General features: G+C 41.4%; 1 protein-coding gene across 1 annotated transcript in view; it reads left to right on the plus strand.

The window, feature by feature from the left end:
* LOC124555016 (adiponectin receptor protein) overlaps window positions 1-23,441 on the plus strand; it is a 95,813-nt gene that overhangs the window by 45,286 nt on the left and 27,086 nt on the right. The window contains exon 2 of the mRNA XM_047128761.1: window positions 14,172-14,624. Coding sequence (XP_046984717.1) covers window positions 14,172-14,624 — 453 coding nt within the window. The remainder of the gene's footprint in view (window positions 1-14,171; window positions 14,625-23,441) is intronic.

Below are 23,441 nucleotides of genomic sequence, written 5' to 3' on the forward strand. Positions count from 1 at the left end.
TACACGTTCTCTCTTTGTACGGTATACATTCCATCGTCCACACCAATGGCACGAGCTGATCTCCTTCATCTTCTTGATCAGCTTCCACCCCCCTATTTGCTGGTTGGGGACTTCAATGCCCACCACCCGCTTTGGGGATCTCCGCATCCTTGTCCACGTGGCTCACTATTGCTAGACGTCTTCCACCAAGCGGATCTAGTCTGCCTCAACACTGGGGTCCCCACATTTTTGTCTGCCTCCACGACAAATTTATCTCATTTGGACCTTGCGGTCGGTACTGTTCCGCTAGCTCGGCGCTTCGAATGGTTCGCCCTTGATGATACACACTCGAGTGACCACTTTCCATGTGTTCTTAGACCGCAGCCTCAACTGCCATATATGCGCTCGCGACGCTGGAAGTTTGCCCAAGCCGATTGGACACTTTTTTCGTCTCTAGCGACATTCGATGACCGTCGCTTTCCCAGCGTCGACGATGAGGTCACACATGTTACCGACGTTATTCTCACAGCTGCGGAACGTTCAATACCACGAACCTCCGAATTGCCCCGGCGCCCCCCAGTTCCTTGGTGGAACGAGGCATGCCGTGACGCAATACGTGAGCGGCGACGTGCTCTTCGCATTTTCCGTCACCATCCAACTTTGGCCAACTGTATCCGATATAAGCAGCTCCGTGCGCGATGCCGTCGCGTCATCCGCGATAGCAAGAAGGCAAGCTGGAAATTCTTTATTAGCTCATTTAACACCTTCACTCCCTCGTCGGAAGTTTGGAGTCGGCTTTGACGGTTCTCAGGCGCGCCTAGTTTCTCCCCGGTCTCTGGGCTCACTGTCGCGCATGATACCTTAGTGGACCCCGTCGCAATTTCTAACTCATTGGGTCAGCACTTTGCTGAGATTTCGAGTTCTTCAAATTACCCGCCAGCGTTTCTCCCGAAGAAACGTGCAGCGGAAGTGCGACATCTTTCTTTCACCTCTCAAAATCACGAAAGCTACAATACTGTTTTCTCCATGCGGGAACTCCAACATGCCCTCTCTTCTTCTCGCTCCTCCGCCCCAGGACCGGATGGTATCCATGTCCAAATGTTGCTGCATTTATCAACCCATAGTCTGCGTTACCTCCTTCGCCTTTATAATCGAATTTGGACCGACAGTACCTTTCCCAGGCGATGGCGGGAAGCTATTGTCGTTCCCGTTCTGAAACCTGGAAAGGACAAACATCTCCCCTCTAGTTATCGCCCCATTTCTCTCACGAGTAGTGTCTGTAAGGTTTTGGAGCGTATGGTGAATTTCCGTTTAGCTTGGTGGCTGGAATCCCGCAGTCTCTTAACACCAGCCCAATGCGGATTCCGAAAGCATCGTTCTGCAGTTGACCATCTCGTTGCTCTCTCCACTTATATCATGAACAATTTTCTCCGGAAACGCCAAACGGTAGCAATATTTTTTGATCTGGAGAGAGCATACGATACCTGTTGGAGGACAGGCATCCTCCGCACACTGTTCTCTTGGGGCTTTCGGGGCCGGCTGCCCCTTTTTCTTCGCGAATTTATGGCAGAGCGCACATTTATGGTGCGAGTGAACACTACTCTCTCCCGTACTTTCTCCCAAGAAAACGGGGTACCCCAGGGCTCCCTGCTGAGTCTTGTACTGTTTGCCATCGCCATTAATCCAATTATGGATCGTCTCCTTCCTGATGTCTCGGGCTCCCTCTTTGTGGACGATTTTGCGATCTACTACAGCTCTCAACGGACCAGCCTTCTTGAAAGACGTCTTCAAGGATGTCTCGATCGCCTCCACTCATGGAGCATCGAAACCGGCTTCCGTTTCTCACCCAGTAAGACCGTTTGTGTTAATTTTTGGCGACGTAAGGAGTTTCTTCCGCCCTCGTTACATCTAGTTCCTGTCAACCTTCCGTTTTCCGACGTCGCTACATTCTTGGGTCTTATGTTTGACAGAAAACTGTGCTGGTCCTCCCACGTTTCCTATCTTTCGGCTCGCTGTCTGCGTTCCCTTAACACCCTCCGTGTCCTGAATGGTACCTCCTGGGGAGCGGACCGAGTGGTCCTTCTCCGCCTCTGTCGCGCCTTAGTGTGCTCGAAATTGGATTATGGAAGCATAGTCTACTCCTCTGCTCAGCCGTCTATTCTTCGGCGTCTCGACTCTATCCACCACCGTGGATTACGTTTAGTGTCTGGAGCTTTTTACACCAGCCCTGTGGAAAGCCTTTATGCTGAGACTGCTGAACCTCCGCTGTCCAATCGGCGGGCAGTCCTTCTGAGTCGTTATGCTAGCCATCTGTCTTCCATGCCTGCTAATCTAGCCCATGACCTTTTTTTCAACGCCTCCTTTGATGTAGCGTATGCAGGCCGCTCCTCCTCCCTACTACCCCCGGGAGTCCGCTTCCGTCAACTGCTCCATTCCCTTTCCTTCCGCTTTCCTAAAACCTTCTTGACAACTTGGGGTACAGCACCGCCTTGGCTCCATCCCCGGATCGACTTGCTCCGAGACCTATGTCGATTTCCCAAGGATGGTACCCCTACACTTGTTTACCGTCGGGCATTTGCTGCTATATGTGCACAAATGACGGACGCCACATTTATTTGCACCGACGGCTCGAAAACATCGTTAGGTGTAGGGAGTGCCTATATTGTTGGCGACACCCCAAATCACTTTCGGCTTCCCGACCAGTGTTCGGTTTATACTGCGGAGCTTTACGCTGTTCTCCAGGCTGTCCACTACATCCGCCGCCATCAGCGGATACAGTACGTAATCTGCTCAGATTCTCTCAGCTCTCTCCTAAGTCTCCAAGCTCTTTACCCTGTGCACCCTCTGGTCCACCGGATTCAGGACTGTCTGCGCTTGCTCCACCTGGGGGGCGTCTTGGTGGCGTTCCTCTGGCTCCCGGGACACGCTGGTATCTGTGGGAATGAGGCGGCCGATATAGTGGCCAAGGCTGCAGTCTCTCTTCCTCGGCCAGCTATTCAGTCGCTTCCCATTACCGATCTACGGAGCGGTTTATGTCGCCAAGTTGCTCATTTATGGCATGCGCATTGGTCAACACTTCCCCATAATAAATTGCGGGAAGTGAAAGCCCTTCCTTGCGCTTGGACCTCTTCCTCCCGAACGCGTCGTCAGGAGGAGATAATTTTAGCTAGACTCCGGATAGGGCACTGTCTTTTTAGCCATCGACATCTTTTAAGCGGTGATCCTCCCCCACTCTGTCCCCACTGCTCTCAGCTGTGGACAGTCAGACACCTTTTAATTGAATGCCCCTATTTTAATCCGTTACGCTCCCGTCTACAGCTATCGCCTGATCTATTGTCGATTTTAGCAGATGACACGCGCTCAGCCGACCGCGTTCTCCAGTTTATTAGTGACAGTGAAATGACGTCAGTCATTTGAAGTTTTTTTTTTTGGGGACAACCAACCCCTTTTCTATAGTGGATTTTTAAGCATTCCTTCTGCCTTTAGTTTCTCAAATTTTATGACTTTGTTCCCATTGCTGCTGGTTTTAAATTTTGTTTTTTCCTGTTTCCTAAGTCATGGGCTGGGCGCTAATGACCATAGAAGTTTTGCGCCCTAAAACCACAAACAAAAAAAAAAAAAAGAAAAAGTAGCAAAAATAATACATCAACAGCTTGCCTTACAACATAAACTTATAAAACAACATGTTCCCACATACAAGTATGCACCACAAAATGTACTGGAGAACCATGAATACAAATTATACTGAAACAGAATCATTATAACAGATAAAACACCACCACATAACAAACCTGACATCATACTCAATAATAAAAAGAAGAAACTAACACAACTAATCGAAATATCCATACCCAATACAACAAATATACAAAAGAAAACAGGAGAAAAATAGAAAAATACATCCAACTGGCTGAGGAAGTCAGACATGTGGCATCAGGATAAAGTTGACATCATACGAATTATACTATCAACTACAGGAATCATACCACACAATATCCACCAGTACATCAATGCAATACAATTACATCCAAACTTATATATACAACTACAGAAATCTGTAATTATTGACACTTGTTCAATTACCCGAAAGTTCTTAAATGCAATGTAACATATACCATACAGTTAAAAAGAAGTCACGCTTGATCAAGGTCTGCGTCACCTTCCATTTTTAACCAGACATAACATCTGAGACAAGAAAGAAATAATAATAATATGAAAACATTTCAGTTTTTAGCTCTAAACGCAGCCAGGTGGCTAAGTAGGTATAACATAGTAAACAAAATATTAGAGCTCTATGAAGAATTAAAATCACATTTACATACTGTGGTAGACAAAGAAAAATGCATTATGGCAAGGACACTAAATGAGATGTTGCAAGATGATGTCAGATATGTATATTTAACATTTCTGAAACACATTTTTTTTTTAAGTAACTAAAATGAATCTAATTTGTCAGCACACAAATATCAAAATTGTACATGTCTATGATGGTAATGAATGTCACTTGTGTTACTTGGTTTACAAAGCAGTGCAGAATTGTTCGCAAGAAATAATTGTTTCTGTTGAAAATGATTTATTGTATCTAGATAATAAAGGTACTGACCTACATTCAGAATGTTATAATGTGTTGTCAAAAATTTAGTTCAAAGTAAGTTGCTTCAATTGCAGATCAGAGCAAAGCAGTTTAGATATTAATTCAACAACTTCTAAAAAGGTTGCCCACAAACTTGAATACCTTTAAGTCCAGTATTTCAGTCCTAAGATATGCTTGTCACAAGCATCAAAAGTGAATGTCAAAGATCTGCCATTCATAGATATTTACATAACAAATCCTCCCTGCAGTGTGGGGGGGCTAGAATAGACTTGCGGTCCTTCCTTGCCTGTCATAAAAGGCAACTAGTAGAAGTCTTTATTGGTTAAAGTTTATCTTAGTCTTGTGACTGTTCTTTAGATTTCTTAAGGTTTTCCTCTTTTCACTTCTTAACACTTTCCCCCCCTCACATGTTTTGGCTTTTTACATTCTGGTCCCTTTTTTTGGGTTTTGACCTAGACTTTTCAAATTTTACTTAGGATTGTGTAGCATCGGGGCAGATGATCTGCAATGAAAGGGATCAAACTTAATGGTGGCCATGCCAACACAACTGTCTCATCACTCAGGAATAGTGATTTTAATGCAGGAGTTTATAATTGTAAGGCATTTATTTCATTGACCATTCCTCAGGATGAGAGCCCGGCAAGGAGAAATGGAAGTAGCCAGTTTGCTTTGTTCTGGGTGTGTTCCTGCACTGACAGTGGCTCTTGCTTCAATGAAGCCAATGTTTTTATTGAATATACTGAAGATCAGTTTGGGGAGGTTACAGCAAAAGAGAAAATGAGAAATGGACCTTTGCTGATCAGAACATCACATGCTTAACCAATCATGAACACTTCCGGCTTGTGTTAAGTTCTGAGGTATATCATTCACCATGTCTCCTCCTAATGAGCTCGGTAGAATTCAAGGTGTTATGTTCCATCAGGACCTAAAGTTACAAACTGATGAGTTCGTACTACCTGGTGCAGTGTGGAGTCGATTTTGCTTGCTGCGTCCAGAAGGTACCCAAGGATAATAGTGGACACTGGAGCTTTTATCCTAGCCTTTGATGGCAACATTTTGCCTGAGAAGGTTAAGGTCATAGTTTATAAGTGTGATGTCAGGCCTTACCTTCCTCCTCTGGTGAGATGTTTTAAGTTCCAAAGGTTTGGACACATGTCCTCCTGCTGTTCCAATGAGGCTGTCTGTGGTGCATGTGGACGGGTGTCCCAAGAGGGCAGCCCTTGTGACCAACCCCCTCCATGTGTCAAATGTCCAGAACCGCACCATCTTTGTTACCGTAATGTTCATTGTTTAAGAGGGAGAATTCCGCCTGTCTTATCAAGATACATGGAAAAGGTTTGAAGCACTTCATCACACACACACACACACACACACACACACACACACACACACACACACACACACACCCATATAGCACCAGTGGTTCCCCCACTATCGGTGTGGCTAGAGATGCCTAGCCATTCTATGGCATCAGGGATGAGCACACCTGTCAAGGTTCCCCCTCTTAAGACAAGGACCAGCAGCCACAGGCTGAGGGCTGAAGAAAAGTACAATTCTCATCACTCCCAGAAGATAAAATGGGGAAATCTTCACAGAAGTTGAAGTCTTAGGAGGACAAGAAGGAAGGTAAATTACTTTCTGAGGCTTCAGATGTTCTGCTCCCAAGCCCTACAGTAGTCGAGCCTATGCACATGGAGGATACTATTGATACTATTAATCATACTACAACAGCAGTGATAACCTACTCCACAGACTCATCGTGATGACCACTGGTGCAGTGGTGGTCTGAAGGTAAAGCCGCAGCTATCAGGAACACCACATGGCACTTCAAAAGCACAAGTGCCACCCGTCTATGGATAATCTGATAGCATTCAAGAGACTCTGGGCAAAAGCACGGCATTTAATAAAGAAAAGGATGCAGGAGTGTTGGGAGCAATATGTCATTTATGTGATCCCACACCCCATTGCCCCAGATATGGACTAAACTCCGCTGCATTCGTGGCCGTACACCATCCATGGCGGTTTGTGGCATCCTTGTCAGTGGTAACATCTGCACTGATCCCATGGTACTTGCCAAATGTTTTGTGACACACTTTACTGAGGTGTCCACTTGCAGTCATTCCCAGCCTCATTTCGTGACCTGGAAACACGTTATAGAACACTGCCCGCTATCTTTCCATGCACACGGCTCTCTGATACAGTGTCCCTTTTTGTGAATGGGAGCTTTGCAGCACTTTGGCAGAGTGTTGCGATACGGCTCCTGGACCCAACAAAATCCCCAACCAAATGCTTGAACATCTTCGTGCCTACAGCATGAAACACACCCTTGGGCTTTTTAATAGCATTGGCGGGAGGGAGTATTTCCATCTCGATGGTGGGAAGGTTTTATTATTCCTGTCCTCAAACTGGTAAAGGACCCACATATTTTAACTAACTACTGACAAATCTCTCTAATGAATGGGCTGTGAAAGCTATTTGAACAAATGGTCGACCACTGTCTTTGTGGGCCCTTGAAGCCGGAAGGCATATATAAAGATTCCAAAGTGGCTTTTGGGCCCACCACAAATCGCCTGGTTCTTTTGGAATCTGCAGTGTGCAGTGCTTTTGTGCATTACCATCTGATTGCTGTGTTATTTGACCTACTGAAGGGATACGATACCACCTGGCGACATCACATCCTGTCTTCACTGCATAAGTGGGGTTTACGGGCAGTTTACCCACATTTATCCAGAAATACCTAGGTCTCCTTTTTCTTTTTCCTTTGGGTTCGGATAGATTAGACTCTCAGCAACCAATATGTACAGGAAACTGGAATTCCTCATGGGTTGGTTCTGAGTATAATGCTCTTTGCTATTGACATCAATGATATTGTAAATGCAGTGGGCCCCAAAATCTTTGCGTCACTGTGTGTGGATGGTCTTTGCCTGTACCGTGCCTCTGCATCGCTGTGCACCACTGAGCACCACCTTCAGTGAGCTGTCTGGAGAGTTCATAACTGGGCCTTGAATCATGGCTATCAATTTTCCCCGGAAAAAAAGAATTATGCATTTTTGTCGACTCCAGACTGTGCACCTGCACCCAGAAATTGATCTTGCTGACCAGTTACTTGAACTTGTTGAAACTTTCAAATTCATCCTGTAGATCATGTGCTGACTCAAAATGCTGCTCCATAGATTGTGATCTTGTGCACTTTGGATCCAGTTGTCATGGACTCCTAGCTGGCAAAAGTCTTTCTGTAGCTCGTCCTCCCATCGCTTTCTGAGTTTTCCCATAAGTACAGCTTTTGCCCAAGCTTGTCACTCTCTCAAACACTATGTTGAAGAGTAGTGTGATAATACATCACCTTGTCATAACCCTTGGCTGACCTCAAATTCTTTAAGAGTTTTCTTCCCACTTTTACTTGGCATTTTGTGCTGGTGATTAGTTTATATGGGAATTCCACCTCCATTAGGCCTGATAACATCTTTTTCCTTTTAACACTATTATAGGCCTGTTCGAAGTCTATAAAAAGCTGATGTTTATCCACATTACATTCATAACACTTTTCCATTATTTGCCTTACAGTGAAGATCTGGTTATCTGTTCATCTGCTCCATCAAATGACACAGTGGTAGTCTCAAAGTACTTCTTCTGTAAGTGAAGAAAGTCTCATACAAATGACTTTGGTTAATGCATTGTATGCAGCACTGAATAAAGGGATACCATGGTAATTTTCACAGTTTGCTTTATCCTTTTCAATCAGGTAAAAAATGGTCAGGATCCACTGGTTTGGCATCACTTCCTTTTCCCAGGTTTCATCTATCAGTTGGTCATATATTCACCTCCACCCCTGATGACCTCTGCTGAAATGTTGCAGTGGTAGGCGAATTCAATGCAAAAATGGGAAAAGGAGCCTTTAGAGAAACAGTAGGAAATGAACCTGCATGAGATGATGAATGAAAATGGACAGGGACTTCCAGACTTTGCGATGGGCAATACGCAGTGATAGTGAAGAGTATGTTACTACAAAGAAGGAACGTAAGGAAAGCCACATGGTGCTCACCAGATGGCACTACTTTTAATTAAATTGACCATTTAGTAATTGAAATGAGACATGCGTCTGACATTGTTGAAGTTGATAGCTGCAGGAGGCTGCCTGCAACTCGAATCATTATATGGTAAGAGTGAAGCACAAAGTATAGCTGTCTTTAGAGCCAGAGCGAAGAGAGAAGCTCCACGAAGATACAATGTATCCAAATTAAAAGAGAAGGGAGTATGTGAAAAGTATGAAACAGAACTGCAGAAGTAGTTTGAAGCCAAACAAAGCTAGGCTGTGGAAAGCATTGAAGGGGAATATGATGAAAGATGTTCTACAAGGAACTGCAGAAGTAAATTGAGGTAGAGAAGAAACGGTGGAAAGGGCAGGATGGTTTGTTGAAGGTTGTAAAAAGGCGATGGCAGAGAGAATGATGCAAGAAAGAAAATGATAAACAGGGCAACAAGAGCTCATACGGCAGAATTCATGAAGAAAACGAAAGACAAGAAATAGAGAAGAAATGGGTTGTAGAGCTAGAAGAAGAAGAATATAACGACCAAGAAGAGAGTTCAGGAATTGAAGAAAGGCTTCTAACCATGTACTGTATTCTGTAGAGATAAAGAAGGAAATTTTATTAGTGGAGAACAGATTTTAACCAGTGGTCTGAATATTTCAGTGAGCTGTTGAGCTTGGAAACGTTTGAACCACTCAAAAACTCGCATACTTAATAAACAGTCTTCGCAATGCACATCTTTTAGCAGGAGACAATTTGCGGTAGCAGTTTTTTCCAAATCCCATGTGAAACTTAACAATTTGTTGCACATTTCTTTCCGGCAAAACGCAATAACAGTCACATCCAACTGAGAATACATCCATCGGTCGTTCATCTTTGGCGCACGCGTAGTTGCTCTGTGACAACAGTATCAGTCCGGTTATTTTATACACACACCTCGAATGTGGTTTCAAACAGGCTACGTGTAAGGGAAAGAGTACTAGAAATTTTTGCAATAACGTGATTTTATACACGAAATTAAGACTTGTAAGTAATTCAAAAGGGGAAGCAGGTTCAAAGCAGTGACAAACTGAATAATTTGAATTCAAATTTCCTTTTTTTTTTGAGAGCTTATGGTAAATTCTCAGTATCATCTCTGCAAAATTTCAGACTTCTTCCTCCACAGTGCTGAAACTTCCATCTGCATACATCACTATTATCAGCTGACAGAGAGGATGGAACAACTGTTTATTTTTGCTCTCCTGATAGCAGTATTATTTTTCTTGCTCCACTCCTTAAAGTACTACCGCATGCCCTACTCAAAGAGTGTAAAGTGTACGTGACGCTGCCCGTGATAGTCCAGGAACCGCATCGTCATTCGTCAATAGATGTACTAGGGGAAGTCAAAAAGTAAAGGGACTTTCGCAGTTTCTCGCCGTATGGCTTGTTAACACTGCTAGTATACAGTGCTGAAGTATTGTTGCCTGTAACAGTTCTCTTGTAACCGCATTAGTTGTATTGAAGCAGACTGTGAAACATGGCAGCTCTATTGTCGTTATGCACTAAGGAGGAAATGAGGGCAGTGATTCGCAGTTTGTTTGCAGAAATTATTCGTCGAATACAAGCGCATTATAGTGACAGCTGCTTATGGCGAAGAAAGATCTACGAATGGATAGAGCGCTTCAAACAAGGAAGAACTTCTCCATGCGACGAGGAAAGATCGGGCAGGCCATCGACGTCAGCAACTCAGGACAATTTGGAAGTCGTTGAGGATATGTCGTAAACATTTGGCCCGTTATTGTGGCGAGGAGATGGATTTTTACAGCAAATCGTTGCTGTTGACGAAACGTGGGTGCACCACCACGAACCGGAAAGTAATACTGCGAGCATAGTTCCGAAGCATCCATCATCACCAGAAGTTAAGAGTATCTAAACGTCAACCATCAGCTGGTAAGGTTATGTTAATGCTGTTCTGGGACACGGAAGGTGTGGTAGCCGTTAATTTTACCGCAAGAGGCGAACTGTGAACAGTGAGAATTGTTGTGATGTGTTGCGAAAAAAACTGAAACCTGCAATCAGATCCAAACATCGAGGAAAACTGCGAAAAAGTGTTATCATACAGCAAGATGGCCGAAACAGAGAATTGAAGTGCTGGAAACACCCGCCATGCAGTCCAGACCTGGCTCCAAGCGATTTCCATACATTTGGACCATTGAAGGAAACTCGGGGGAAGACGATTTGCAGCCGATGCAGAAGTCATTAATGCCGTGCCGTGCTACCGAATCAGATAATTATGAAACGCTGGACAAAGTACGTTGAAGCGCAGAGAAGTAAAAAAAATGTATGTTTCAGTTTTCCATCATTGGAATAAATATTTCTTTCCTCGAGAGGCCCTTTACTCTTTGACTTCCCCTCGTATTAATGTGCACCACAATGCGGCACGAAAGTCTCTTTGCAGTGCCTGGGTACTCAAGGTTTTGGATTAGATCGCTGAGGTTGGTCCGCTAAAGTACCGCTAATAGGGTGTACCACTTCGGAAATCTGTGTTTGAAAAAAAAAGAAAAAAAAATCGCGGTCGCTATATGGAATTAATATGATGGAAAGGGATATTTGAAGTGTAAAACAAAATACTGATACTTGCAAGTTAGTTGTGGGCTGAGATTATTTTTCTTACTGCTGTTTTTATCGCGATGATTTTGCAACGCCTCGAAATAATTGGCAGGCGCGTCCAAACAGTTAAGTTGCGCAGATCCGGATGTGCCCTGTGTCCGGCAAGCTGGTCATAGTTCAGTAGGATGACGTGCACGTGTCCGTCAACAGAAACATACAGAGAGCTTATCATGTCACGTCAGTTTCACATGTGCATATTGCAAGGCATTAGTAGATCGCTGCATTCACTTCCTGACTTTGAAAGCGGTTGGATAATAGCTTCACATCAGAACAGTCTCACCTGCAGTATACTCTATAACCGGAGCACATGAATACAGTTGAGTTCTTTCAAGGATTCGAATTTGAGTGGCAGGAGCTAAGGCACAATAACCTACCTGGCCCCTACTTCTCCTAGTTTTATACAGTCGTTAGACTTTAAATATTCATATTTATAAATGTTCTGCAATTTCTAATTGCTAAGTTTTCCAGTGGTTATTCACCGACAGTATAATTAAACAATAATTGGTTTTTCCACGTATTTAGAGAAATAAATTACCTTTATGAATTTTTAGGGTCAGTTGGCTGTCACTGCATAATGTTGATCCTCTGTAGGTCTCCCTGCATTTTAGTAAAATTTTGTGCCGAGGTCCTTATACAGAACAGTGTAATCTACAGACAACTTCTTGGAGTTGCTAGCATTAACCACCATAATAAATTATTTCATTATCCAGCCAGTTTCAAAGTCAGGTGATGTACAACATATTCAGTTCTGTACATACGTGGGTACTACATAAATAGTATGTGTAACACATATGGTGAGAAAATAATAAATAGGGTGAAAATTTCAAAACTTTTTTTCTCTATATATTGATGAGAATTTAGACTGGAAAAAGCACATTTTGGAACTCTGAAAACTACTACTTAATTAAGCCACATTTGCTTATGGTGTCATCGCAAATCTTGGGCCGAGAGAAATCAGTATGTTGACATATTCTGCGCATTTTCAGTCAACAGTGTCATATGGAATAATTTTGTGGGGTAATTTATCTTTAAAGAATTCTCCGTAGTTTAAGGACCTCCTGTAAGAATGTGTGGTGCTCACCCATGACCACCTTGTTGACATCTGTTTGAGTTGGGCATTCTACCTACTGCTTCACTTTATATTTATTCCTTCATTAAGTTTGTTATTAATGAATCCTCTGCAGTTCAAAAGGGACAATAATGTACGTAATTACAATACCAGAAGGAAAAGTTACATTCATTACTCCAATTGAAGGTTGTCTTTGGCACAAAAGGGTACAAAATGCTGCAACTAAAGTTTTTGATCACTTACCCAATGATATAAAATGTTTGACAGCAAAGTAAAATTTGAAAATAAACTGAAAAAGTTTCTTGACAACTCCTTCTATTCCGTAGAATTTCTGTTATTGTAATATTTAAAAGGCAGTGTGTAGGAAGTACTCGTGTCTGTATAGTAGTAGTAGTAGTAGTAGTAGTAGTAGTACAAAAAAGCTTATAAATGTTCTGCATGCGGCCATATTTATGAATTTATTTTCTATGTAAATGTAAAATGACTCACTCCACATCATTAAGATTTATTGTGCAAAATGATCTCTGGTACATGAAACAAACTAAGCCTACGACTCACCCTTGGGGTACAACTGTAGCAACTTCACGTCTGATTATTTCTCCTTATTAAGAATGATGTACTAAGTTGACTATGCAAAGAAAATTCTTATTGCAGTGCTGGTACTGATAACAAAAAGCCAAGCTTTGTTCTTTGTGTATTGAAAGATATTCTTTACCGTGTTTCTGCACTTTCCAAGCTTCAGCTCATGTCACATTACTATATGTATGCACATTGTTCATTAATATTTATAGTTTGTTATATAAATTTTTAAATCATGATTATCCTCAGTGGGAAGGAAGTACAGATCAAGATACCAGTGTAAGAGCATTTCATTCAAACAAAAACCCACTGGATGATTGAATACGTGCAGACTAATTTTGCAGTAGTAGTTAGTTGTCCTCCACACATTGGGCAATAAACGCTCCACATCTACTGGAAGTGAAACTGCAGCAAAAGTCTGTAGATGGCTATTTTTCAGTGAAATTACATTGTACATTCTAGAGAGATCAATATAATCTGAATGTTCACCTAATGAGCGGAAGTCTGCATAGCATGGTAAGATGCTAAACAATGTAATAAAATGCACATAGCATAAAACCTCTAATAGGCACTGGCATTTTAAGGAATATAAAAATTATTTAGGCTTTCCAATGGCCTGAAAATGAAATGGGTATCTATGAAATATCATTGCTTATAAAGAGAAAAGATTGTGAAATTGTCCTCACCCGAAAGGTTTTACTAGCTGTAGTCCTATGGGAAATTTTACACTGTTGCCATTTTCTTAGCTTGGAAATGACTTATGCAGCCACTTGCAGTGGGACTTCTAGTTTAACATGGATTACGAACCTTAATGTAGCTTGTCAATTTCTCATTAACAAACATTGCCAGAGATGAAAGAAGTGAAAAGTGACACAGGAATCTTAGGACTGACTGGGGATTGAACCTGAGACCCTTTTCATTGAGCCGTTGTGCCAGCTTATTTAGGAATTGTCACTTCTAAAATATTTTGGCGAAGGTATTACAACAATGTACGTGTCATAAAAGGAAATAATATTTAAAATAGGTGGAGGTGCGAGCAGCTTCAGGGTAGTTGAAGAGTGAGTGTGTGTGTGAGTGTGTGTGTGTGTGTGTGTGTGTGTGTGTGTGTGTGTGTGTGTGTGGGGGGGGGGGGGGGTGGTTTGCTTGCAGGTGTAGATTGATGTTGTTATAGTTAAGCCTTCCTGTTTTGTGATTTATTTATTTTTTTTGACTACGTTTAATATTACTATGCTTTGTTATGGCAGTATGGTTATGAAAGAATTTGTTTAAACAGGACGGCAGCAAAATGTACGAGAACTTCAAAGGTGGAAATGGAAAGTGTTTCCCGGAAATAAGAGCTGGTGGTGACTGTCCTGTTTCACCTCTGGAACTGCTTCAAACTTCTGTTGCCCAATCAGAAATTTCATTTGGTTGTCCACCTGTTTTGAGAAACATCTCCAATAATTCACCAGTTACATCGCAAAGTACATCTCCAGGTGATGTGAGCAGGGTAGTTGCTGATCCGTGCAGTAGCTCGGATACAGAAGGTGAAGTAAGCCTCTCTGATGGCTTAAGATTGAGAAGACTGTGGGTGGCTGAGAAAGATTGGTTGAACAAAGAGATCCCTGAATTAAGAGAGGTCAGAGATTTGTTGGAGGATGATGCAAGTGTTCTGGCAGAAGAGGATGATGGTGCTGGTTGCCCTTTGCCAAGCACGCCAGAAGATGAACATCTTTTGGACTGTGAGGTAAGTTGTTAAGCTTCAAATAATTATGTGGGCAAGTTTAGGTAGTTCCACTATAAATTATAAGAAGATATCTTGTTCCTTCTCCTGGGGTCTACCTGCATATATTTTCATAGCTACAAGAGCATGCTGAAAGTTTCTCAGATTGACACAAATATGATACTGATAAGAATGACTTAATTTTTGTGTTATGGTGCAAGTAAATGGTCAATACGCAGAATATATTTGCTTATATGGCTTTCTAGTGTAGTTGCGGTGTGTACATTTAGCTCAATTGGATGAACTAGAATAGTGTATGTTCACAAAAATAATTTTCTTGGAGGGCGGTGGTGTTCTTGCAAATGACAGTTTGTTCAAAAGTTGGGGAAAGTTTTTAATGACTTGACTCTTTGCAGTAGTTCTGAGTGATGGAATTAAACAGGACTGTATTTATCATGAAGGTGATAAATGTGAGGTAATTCAAAACTGCAATGATACATGAAAAAAAATGGTTCACAACATGGGAAAGAAAATTTGCAATATATTTTTGAATGCTCAGTATTTTAAGGTGTAAGACACAGCTGATGATATAAGCATATCAGAGGGAAGAGTACAGTACTTTTTATTTGAATTATGTTACAACTTCATACAAGGTGGATGACAGGTTTGTTGAATGTTGACCAAAATGCAAATATGAAACAAATTTCATAGCAATGTTTGAGCTATTCAAAAGAAATTCAAATGATTTGTTACTGTAGCTTAATGATGGTACCACAGAACCATGTCAAAAATAAATGTAAATTAAAACACTGGCTGGAAACCAGTGGCCCTGCACAAAAGCTTTATTTCATATGACAGAAGGTTATGGTCTTTGATTTCTGGGATACAGAAGTGTCCTGTTGTTACACTGCAAAGGATGAAACAATGACAGAGGTATACTTTGTGAATATGAGAGAAGAGACCTGGACTATGAAGATCAAATACTTTGATTAGAATAATAATGTGACTGTTAAGGTAATTTGCCAGTAAGAATATGGAGATATATGAGGTATAAATTATTGGAATATTCACTGTATTTTCCAGACTCAACTAGTCCTTCACCTAAAGAAATTTGCAGCTGGAAGGATTTTAGATTTCAATGATAATATGGCAGCCAGAGATGGATATTTTTGACTTCCCAAAATTTCACTCCTGTGATGTAGTTCATAGACTGGAAAACATGGAACAAAGTAAATAGACTTAAGAGGACTATGTTGACTAATCAGTGCATTTTTACATAAACGAATTTCACTGCTCAGTAAGGAATTTTTCGTCTTGGCTTTGTACTGTCAAAGTGCTTGATGATTAAACAGGACCAATCTTTCACTACTACAGGAGAAACGTGTAGGCTGTAGTGTTTTCAGACATCCCGGTTTGTTGAACTGCTCCATCTTTTTCTTAGTTTCCATTTGATTCAGCATTTGCTTTGGATGCAGGAGTCACATTGGCTTGTAATCCATCACAGTCTGATTTTTGCAATAATTAAATGAAAACAGGAAAACAAGGGGCTACTTATTATGATCAAAATATTTTAGTTACCGTTACAGTGTCCGTAGACAAGTCTCTCAAATTTGTTAATCACATTGTTGGACTGTGAGGCCCATGAGTCAGCATAAAACAAACCTTTCTCAGAAATTTGTCAGATATTCATGTTACTGAAGTGTTATGTCGCTTGCTCACTCTTGCTGGGGCCACTGTGAAGTTCATGTGAGTTCCTGATCATCTTGGTCTGCCAGGTAATAAGGCTGCTGCGAAGGCTGCAGTCCTCGTTCCTCAGTCCACTGGTTCCAATATTCCCTCCAATGATATCTGCATGCCATCTGTCAGGAGTTGGTGTCACTTTGGCATCGTCATTGGTCCTCCCTTCATGGGAATAAACACCGTATTATTAAGCCTGCCCCAACGCCTTGGACAACCCTCCTCCTCCTCCTCCTGCCGGGAGGAGATCATTTTAACTAGGTTGCATATTGGGCACTGCCTTTTTAGCCATTGTCATTTAAGTGGTGCCCACCACAACTTTATACACATTGTGCCCATTTTTTAACTGTCCACCTTGTTCTGATGGAATGCCCATTTTTTTTTTTTTAACCATTTACATTCTCACTTGGGTTTGCCATCTGTGTTATTGGCCATTTTAGCAAATGACACGTGAGCTGTTGACCGTGTTTTACTTTCTATCCATCATAGCAATATGGCGAAGGCCTTTTAATTTTTAGTTCTGGACCTTGGTTTCTGTAGAGAGTCTTTTATAGCGCTTTCTCCACGTCCCTGTTTTTAGCTGTCATACGTCACTTGGGATTGACGTATAACCGTTTTTTAACTCCTCTCTGTCTTCGTGTTCTCTAGTTTTGAGTTGGGCATGTACGACCCCCAGTTGTTTTTGCACCACAAAACAAAACAAACTGAAGTGTTAATTTCCATGGATGAATGGAAATTTAACTGATAAAATCACTAATTTGCACCTGTAGTAAGCTTTCAATAGCTTGTAATTGAGGAGTTATTTTAGTTTTATTCACTTATTACTCATAATTTTTGTAACAGAACACATGTAAAGATTGTGTATTGCAAACAAAAATTCAGCACTGTTAATTGCTTTATTGCAGATTCCAATTTATTGATTGACTGTATATATGAGTTTCCATTTACTGGAAGAATGCTGTGGTGTTTGTAATTCTTTTGGGCAATTAAGGCTGCTGTTATAGAAGTATTAAAATATTTTAGTCATTATTTGCTGTATAATAATTTGAAATGTTGAGAAAGTGGTATTGTAGAGAGAAAAAGTATTTTCCACTTAGATACATTAGTAAAAATCACACAGAAAATGAAAGTACAATGAAATGGGACAGACTGTAAATTCTAGAGCCTAAAGTTTTTGATGTGGTGGTGTCATCCTCAATCTGCAGACTGGTTTGATTCACCTCTACACACTGGTCTATCCTGTGCAAGTCCTTCCATCTCCAAATAACTATTGCGTCCTGTATCTAATTGAAACTGCTTACTGTATTCATACCTTGGTCTGCCTCTACAATCCCCCCCTCCCTCCATACTTCCCTCCAATACCAAATTGACAAGTCTGTGACGCCTCAGCATGTGTCATATTAACCGAGCCTTTCTTTTAGTCAAGCTGTGCCACAATTTTCTTTCATTCCCAATTCAATTCAGTACCTCATTAGTTACGCAATCCACCCAGCTAATCTTCAGTATTTTCTGTAAAAGCTCCTTTTTTTCTGAACTGCTTGTAGTTGACATTTAATTTCCATACAAGGCTACACTCCATACAAATACTTCAAAGAAAGACTTCCTAACAATTAAATTTGTTAGATGTTAATAAATTCCTCTTTCAGAAGCACTTTTATTGCTACAAGAAGTCTGCATTTTGTATCCTCCCTACTTTGGCCATCATCAGTTATTTCACTGCTAAAATAGCAAAACTCATCTTGTGTCTCAGTTCCTCACCTGCTCTCCACAGAATTGATAGATTTGACTATTTCACTACCCTATTTTTACTGTTGTTGATGATTATCTTATAACCTCTTTAAAGATACTATCCATTCCATTTAGCTTTTTTTAAAGTCCTTTGTCTCTGAGAGAATTAAAATGTCATTGGCAAACCTCAGAGTGTCTATTTCGTCTCTTTGGATTTTAATTCCTTTTCCAAATTTCTCCTTCATTTCCTCTACTACATGTTTAATGTACAGATTCAGTAACATTAGGGACAGGCTACAACCCTGTCTCACTCTTTAAGCTGTAGTCTGCTTTCTGTGCAAGCTGTATATAACCTTTTGCTCCCTGTATTTTATCCCTGCTACCTTCATAATTTCAAAGAGTTTATTCCACACAAAATGTAAAGTTTCATCTAAATTTCCAAATGCTGTTGATGTAGGTTTGCCTTTCTTTAACCTATCCTCTTAGATAAGGTGCTGGGTCAGTATTGCTTGCATGTTTCCTATATTTCTCTGGAACCCAGACTGATGGTCTTCAATTCTTCTGTAAATAATTTGTCAGTATTTTGGGGCCATGATTAATTAAACTGATAGTTCAGTAATATTCACACCTGCCAGCAGCAGATTTCTTTGGAATTGGAATCATTACATTCATGAAGTTTGAGGGTATTTCACCTGTCTCACACATCCTGTACACCAGATGAAATTGTTTTCTGTCATGACTGGCTCTACTGAGGTCTCAATTCTAAGGGAATGTCACCTACTCCAGGGGTCTCATTTCCACTTAGGTCTTTCAGTGCTCTGTCAAATTCTTCTCACATTATAGTATCTCCCATCTCATGTTCATCTCAAGTTCATTTCCATTGTAGAGCCCCTCTGTATATTCTTTCTACCATTCAGCTTTCCCTTCTTTGCATCATACTGGTTTTCCGACAGAGTTCTTGATATTCATACAGTTTTTCTCTTTCCTCCAAAGATCTCTCTAATCTTCCTATAGGAAGTATATATCTTTTTCCTAATTATATATGCTTCTACAGCCTTTCATTTGTTCCCTATCCATACCTGCCTAGCCACTTTGCACTTTGTGCCAATCTAATTTTTTAGATGTCTGCATTCCCTTTCACCTCCACAATTTAGTGCCTTCTCCTTTCATCAATAAAATTCAGTATCTCTTGTGTTATAAAAAAAGTCTATTAGACATTCTATTTGATCATCTGCTGCCTTCATTATTTCATATATCAACGCTAACCATTTGTCTTGTACTGTATTCCCTTTTCCTATTTGTCAAATATTGCCTAATGATCCCTCTGAAACTCTCCGTCTCTGGTTCCTTCAATTTATCCTGTTCCAACCTAGTTAATTTTTTCAGTTTTAATCTATAGTTCATACCAATAACCCCAGGTCTCTTCCACATACACAACTTGATCAGATTAATCAATGGTGGTGATTAAAGTATGCTCTGTGCTATGTTCTACCAGGCGACTTCATCTTTCATGGTTTCCCCCAGGTCCACGTTCTCATACTATTTTTCCTTCTCTTCTTTCCTACTATCAGATTCTGGTCTCAGTGACAATTAAATTTTCCTTTCCCTTAACTATTGGAATTATTTCTTTCATTTCATCATACATTCTTTCAGTATCTTCCATCTGTGAAGCTAGTTGGTGTATAACCTTATACCATTTTGGTGGGTGTAGGCTTCTTGTCTGTCTGGGCTACAATAATGTGCTCACTTTGCTGTTAGTAGTAGCTTACCTGCACTCCTATTTTCTTATTTGTTATTAGACCTACTCCTGCATCGCCCCTGTTGGATTTTGTGTTCTTGACTCTGTACTCGACTGACCAGAAGTCATGTTCTTCCTGCAACCACAGTTCACTAATTCCCGCTTCATCTGACTTCAGTATAACCATTTATAATTTGTAAATTTTGTAATCTCCCTACCCAGTTTAGAGGTCCAATATTCCACACTTGGCCTGTAGAATACCACTTTTGTTTTTCCTGATGACTGTTTCTTCTTGAGTAGTCACCTCCAGGAGATCTGAATGGGGGCTACTTTACCTCCAGAATATTTTACCTAAGAGGATGTCATCATTTAACCATATAGAAGATCTGCATAACTCAGGAAAAATTGTGGGTTTAGTCCCCCCTCCCTCCTGTCCGTCTGTGTTCTGCCTTGTTGGACACCTTTATCCAGGAAAACAGTGTGCCTCAGGGTTCCGTCCTGAGTGTCGTCCTCTTTGCTATCGCCATTAACCCTATAACAGCCTGTCTACAGCCAGGCATCTCTGGCACACATTTTGTTGATGATTTTGCCATCTATCGTAGTTCTCCACGGATCTGTCTCTTTGAGTGGCGTCTTCAGTGATGACGCAATCATTTTTACTCGTGGAGCATCGACAGTGGCTTTTGTTTTTCCACAGACAAAACTGTTTGTATGAATTTCTGGCAGTGCAATTGGTTTCTCCCACCATCTTTACATCTTGGGCCTGTTGCTCTTTCATTTGTTGAAACTATAAAATTGCTGGGACTCTTGCTGAATAGGAAACAGTCTTGGTCCTCCCCCGTGTCTTACCTGGCAGTGCGCTGTACATGGTCCCTCTGTCTCCTACGTGTCGTCAATGGTATTTCCTGGGATGCAGATCAAACCACCACCTCTGTTTGTATCAGTCCTTTGTACGTCATTAAGCCTCCCCCAACAACTTGAATGATCACCTCTCGGCCGTCCCACTGTGAGGAAGTCATTTTAACTAGGTTGCGTATTAGGCACTGCCATTTTAGCCATCGTCATTTGTTATGTGGCGCTCCCCTGTCGCTTTATACATATTACGTCCAAGTTTTAACTGTCCACCATTTCCTGATGGAATGCCCATTTTTTAACCATTTACATGCCAACTTGTGTTTGCCATGTGAGTTATTGGCCATTTTAGCAAATGACACGCAGGCTGTCAACCGCATTTTACTTTTTATCCTTCATAGCACTATGGTAAAAGCCATTTAAATTTGTTCGGGACCTCTGTTTCTTTATGGTGTATTTTATAGGCCTTTCTCCACTTCCCTGTTTTTAGCTGTCTTCTCTTACATTGATTGGGATTGATGTGTAGTCTTTTTTAACTTCTCTGTCTTTGTGTTCTATAGTTTTGACATGGGTGCGTATGATCCTAGTTGTTTTTGAGTCCTAAAAACAAAACAAGCAAACAAAAAGAAAATCCCCAAACATGTAGACAAAACTTTTCCAGTTAATGATTGTCACCTGAAGAAAAACTGGCTATCCTAATGTCCTATTACCACTTCAGTTTTGAAGTTTAGATTACACTTTCAGTTTGTCAAAATACTTTTAGAACCACTTACTGTGGCCACTATGTATAACGGGTTCACATAAATGGGACTTTGTGCTTTTGTTAATGCAAAGAAAAATAACTGTCTCAGTATGCTTAAGTATGGTGAGCCAGAATTAAGGTGTGAAATATAAGGTTGTCTTAACTACGGAATAACATAACATGTTTAGCACAATGTCCATACGCCATACAGGTGCACATTTATTCGCCGTGTGGACGGCACCAATATCCCATACAGGTACAGCTTTTCCTTTTGCTGAAATATAAGGCGCTGCATGCTGAAAACTTTGTCTGTAGGATAGCCCTAGTAGTAATTATTTTGTCCTCTAGCCGCAGGAGGAGTCGATTTACAAGTGTGACTGTACTGAAATTGATGTAGTAACATCAGAAGACTAGCTATCGAAACTGTCATACAGAACAGAAAGGGCCTTGCAACAAGCTTAAAAACAAGAAAGCTGAAGCGAAACGATTTTTTGGAAAGGTTGTTATTTGAGCATGAAGATAGAAAAACAAACATGATGTATATTGCCACTCCATAAAACATCAGGCAACTACCAAAGAGGTTTCTATATTATAGTGACCCAGGGGTAAAGGAGCAATGTTGAGGTAGTGGAGTGATGGGTTGTGGAAGTGTTGATTGGGGGTGGCTAGGAAGACTCCGCTGCAAGATAAATAATATTTTATTTGTCTTGGATTACAACATAGGAGTGCTGTGGCATCCTTGGATAAGCCCTCTGCAGGTAATGCCAATGATGTCGGAAAGCCACATAGTTGCTACAGCAGATTGACGTCCATGTCCTGCTTTGCTGACACTGTTAACCTCTCTCAGCAGCGTGTGCCTGAGTTAGCACTATGTGGCCCCGAATGAGCAGTATCAGTGAAGTGTTGTGTGTCTGCTGAGTTCCTGTAAGCAGGCACAGCTACTGTGTTAGGAGCTTGCCCTGGTGTGGAGGGATGGTAGCAGTACTGCTCTGGCTGTGAACTGTTCCCTCAAAGGCACAACTTCTGCACTGCTGTGGGCCCTGAGGGATGGCTTCCCATGTTGTCAAAGTCTGCTGTCATGGAATTGTACCCAGGTCTAGCAGAGTTAACTGCCCAGAGTGACCTCTGCTGCTGACTGGCCCGTAGTATGCTGGGAGCCATTGTGGACCTATTGTCATAGAGGGTGCTGCCAGACTGCGCATAATTTTTCTGGAAGGCGAGGATCTTTATAGCGATTAGCAGTGCACTTGTTTTGCTGTTACACTGATTCCAGGCATGTACAGGTCAACTCCTCAGTGTCCCAATGGTGGGGAAATACACCACAGGCCAATCCATTGTTGCAAAGCCTTGCTATCACATTACCATGATTGCGGCAGCTTAACCTGGCTGGCTTGCTGTGTACAAACAAGCTCACATGTGGAGTTAGATATCAGCCTCTCTGTGCCCATCCGTTTGCCTCACACATGGCTGCCATGGCGCTGCTTCAATTTAGTAATGCCCAAAATTTAGTGATGGTGTTGCATACCTCTCTTCTTTGAGACGAGCTGGACCACAGGTCTAACCCATGCATGACTATTCTACAACAAAAGACTTCACCATAAAGTTAAGACATAGGTTATTTACAGTTTTTCCTCATGCGTCAAACAACAGAACTCTGAAATAGGGCACATTCTCAGCCTACTGGCACCATTGGCCTTTACACTACTCCATAAAATCTCCATTCCCACTGAGTTACCCCTTGAACATTCAGAAACCATTCATGTGAATATTCCCTTATCACACCAATTTCAGTACTACCTGAGACTTCTTGTCTTTCAAATCACAATTAATTAAATTTTACAGTAACTCTCTCTGATTACTATTTCTAGTTTTTGCACTCACCGCACCCTGTCATGTACAAGCGGTTAACCAGTCCTGCAGTATCTGATGTACCGAAGGATCACACAGTTGAGTGACCCTCCACCTAAGGTAGATGAAGGATGTGCAAAACAGTTAACATTAACATGGTGCCTGTAGTTTTAACACTTGCAGTCTTGATCGTGTA

The sequence above is a fragment of the Schistocerca americana genome, chromosome X (genome assembly GCF_021461395.2).
Source record: "Schistocerca americana isolate TAMUIC-IGC-003095 chromosome X, iqSchAmer2.1, whole genome shotgun sequence".
Taxonomy (NCBI): Eukaryota; Metazoa; Arthropoda; class Insecta; order Orthoptera; family Acrididae; genus Schistocerca; species Schistocerca americana.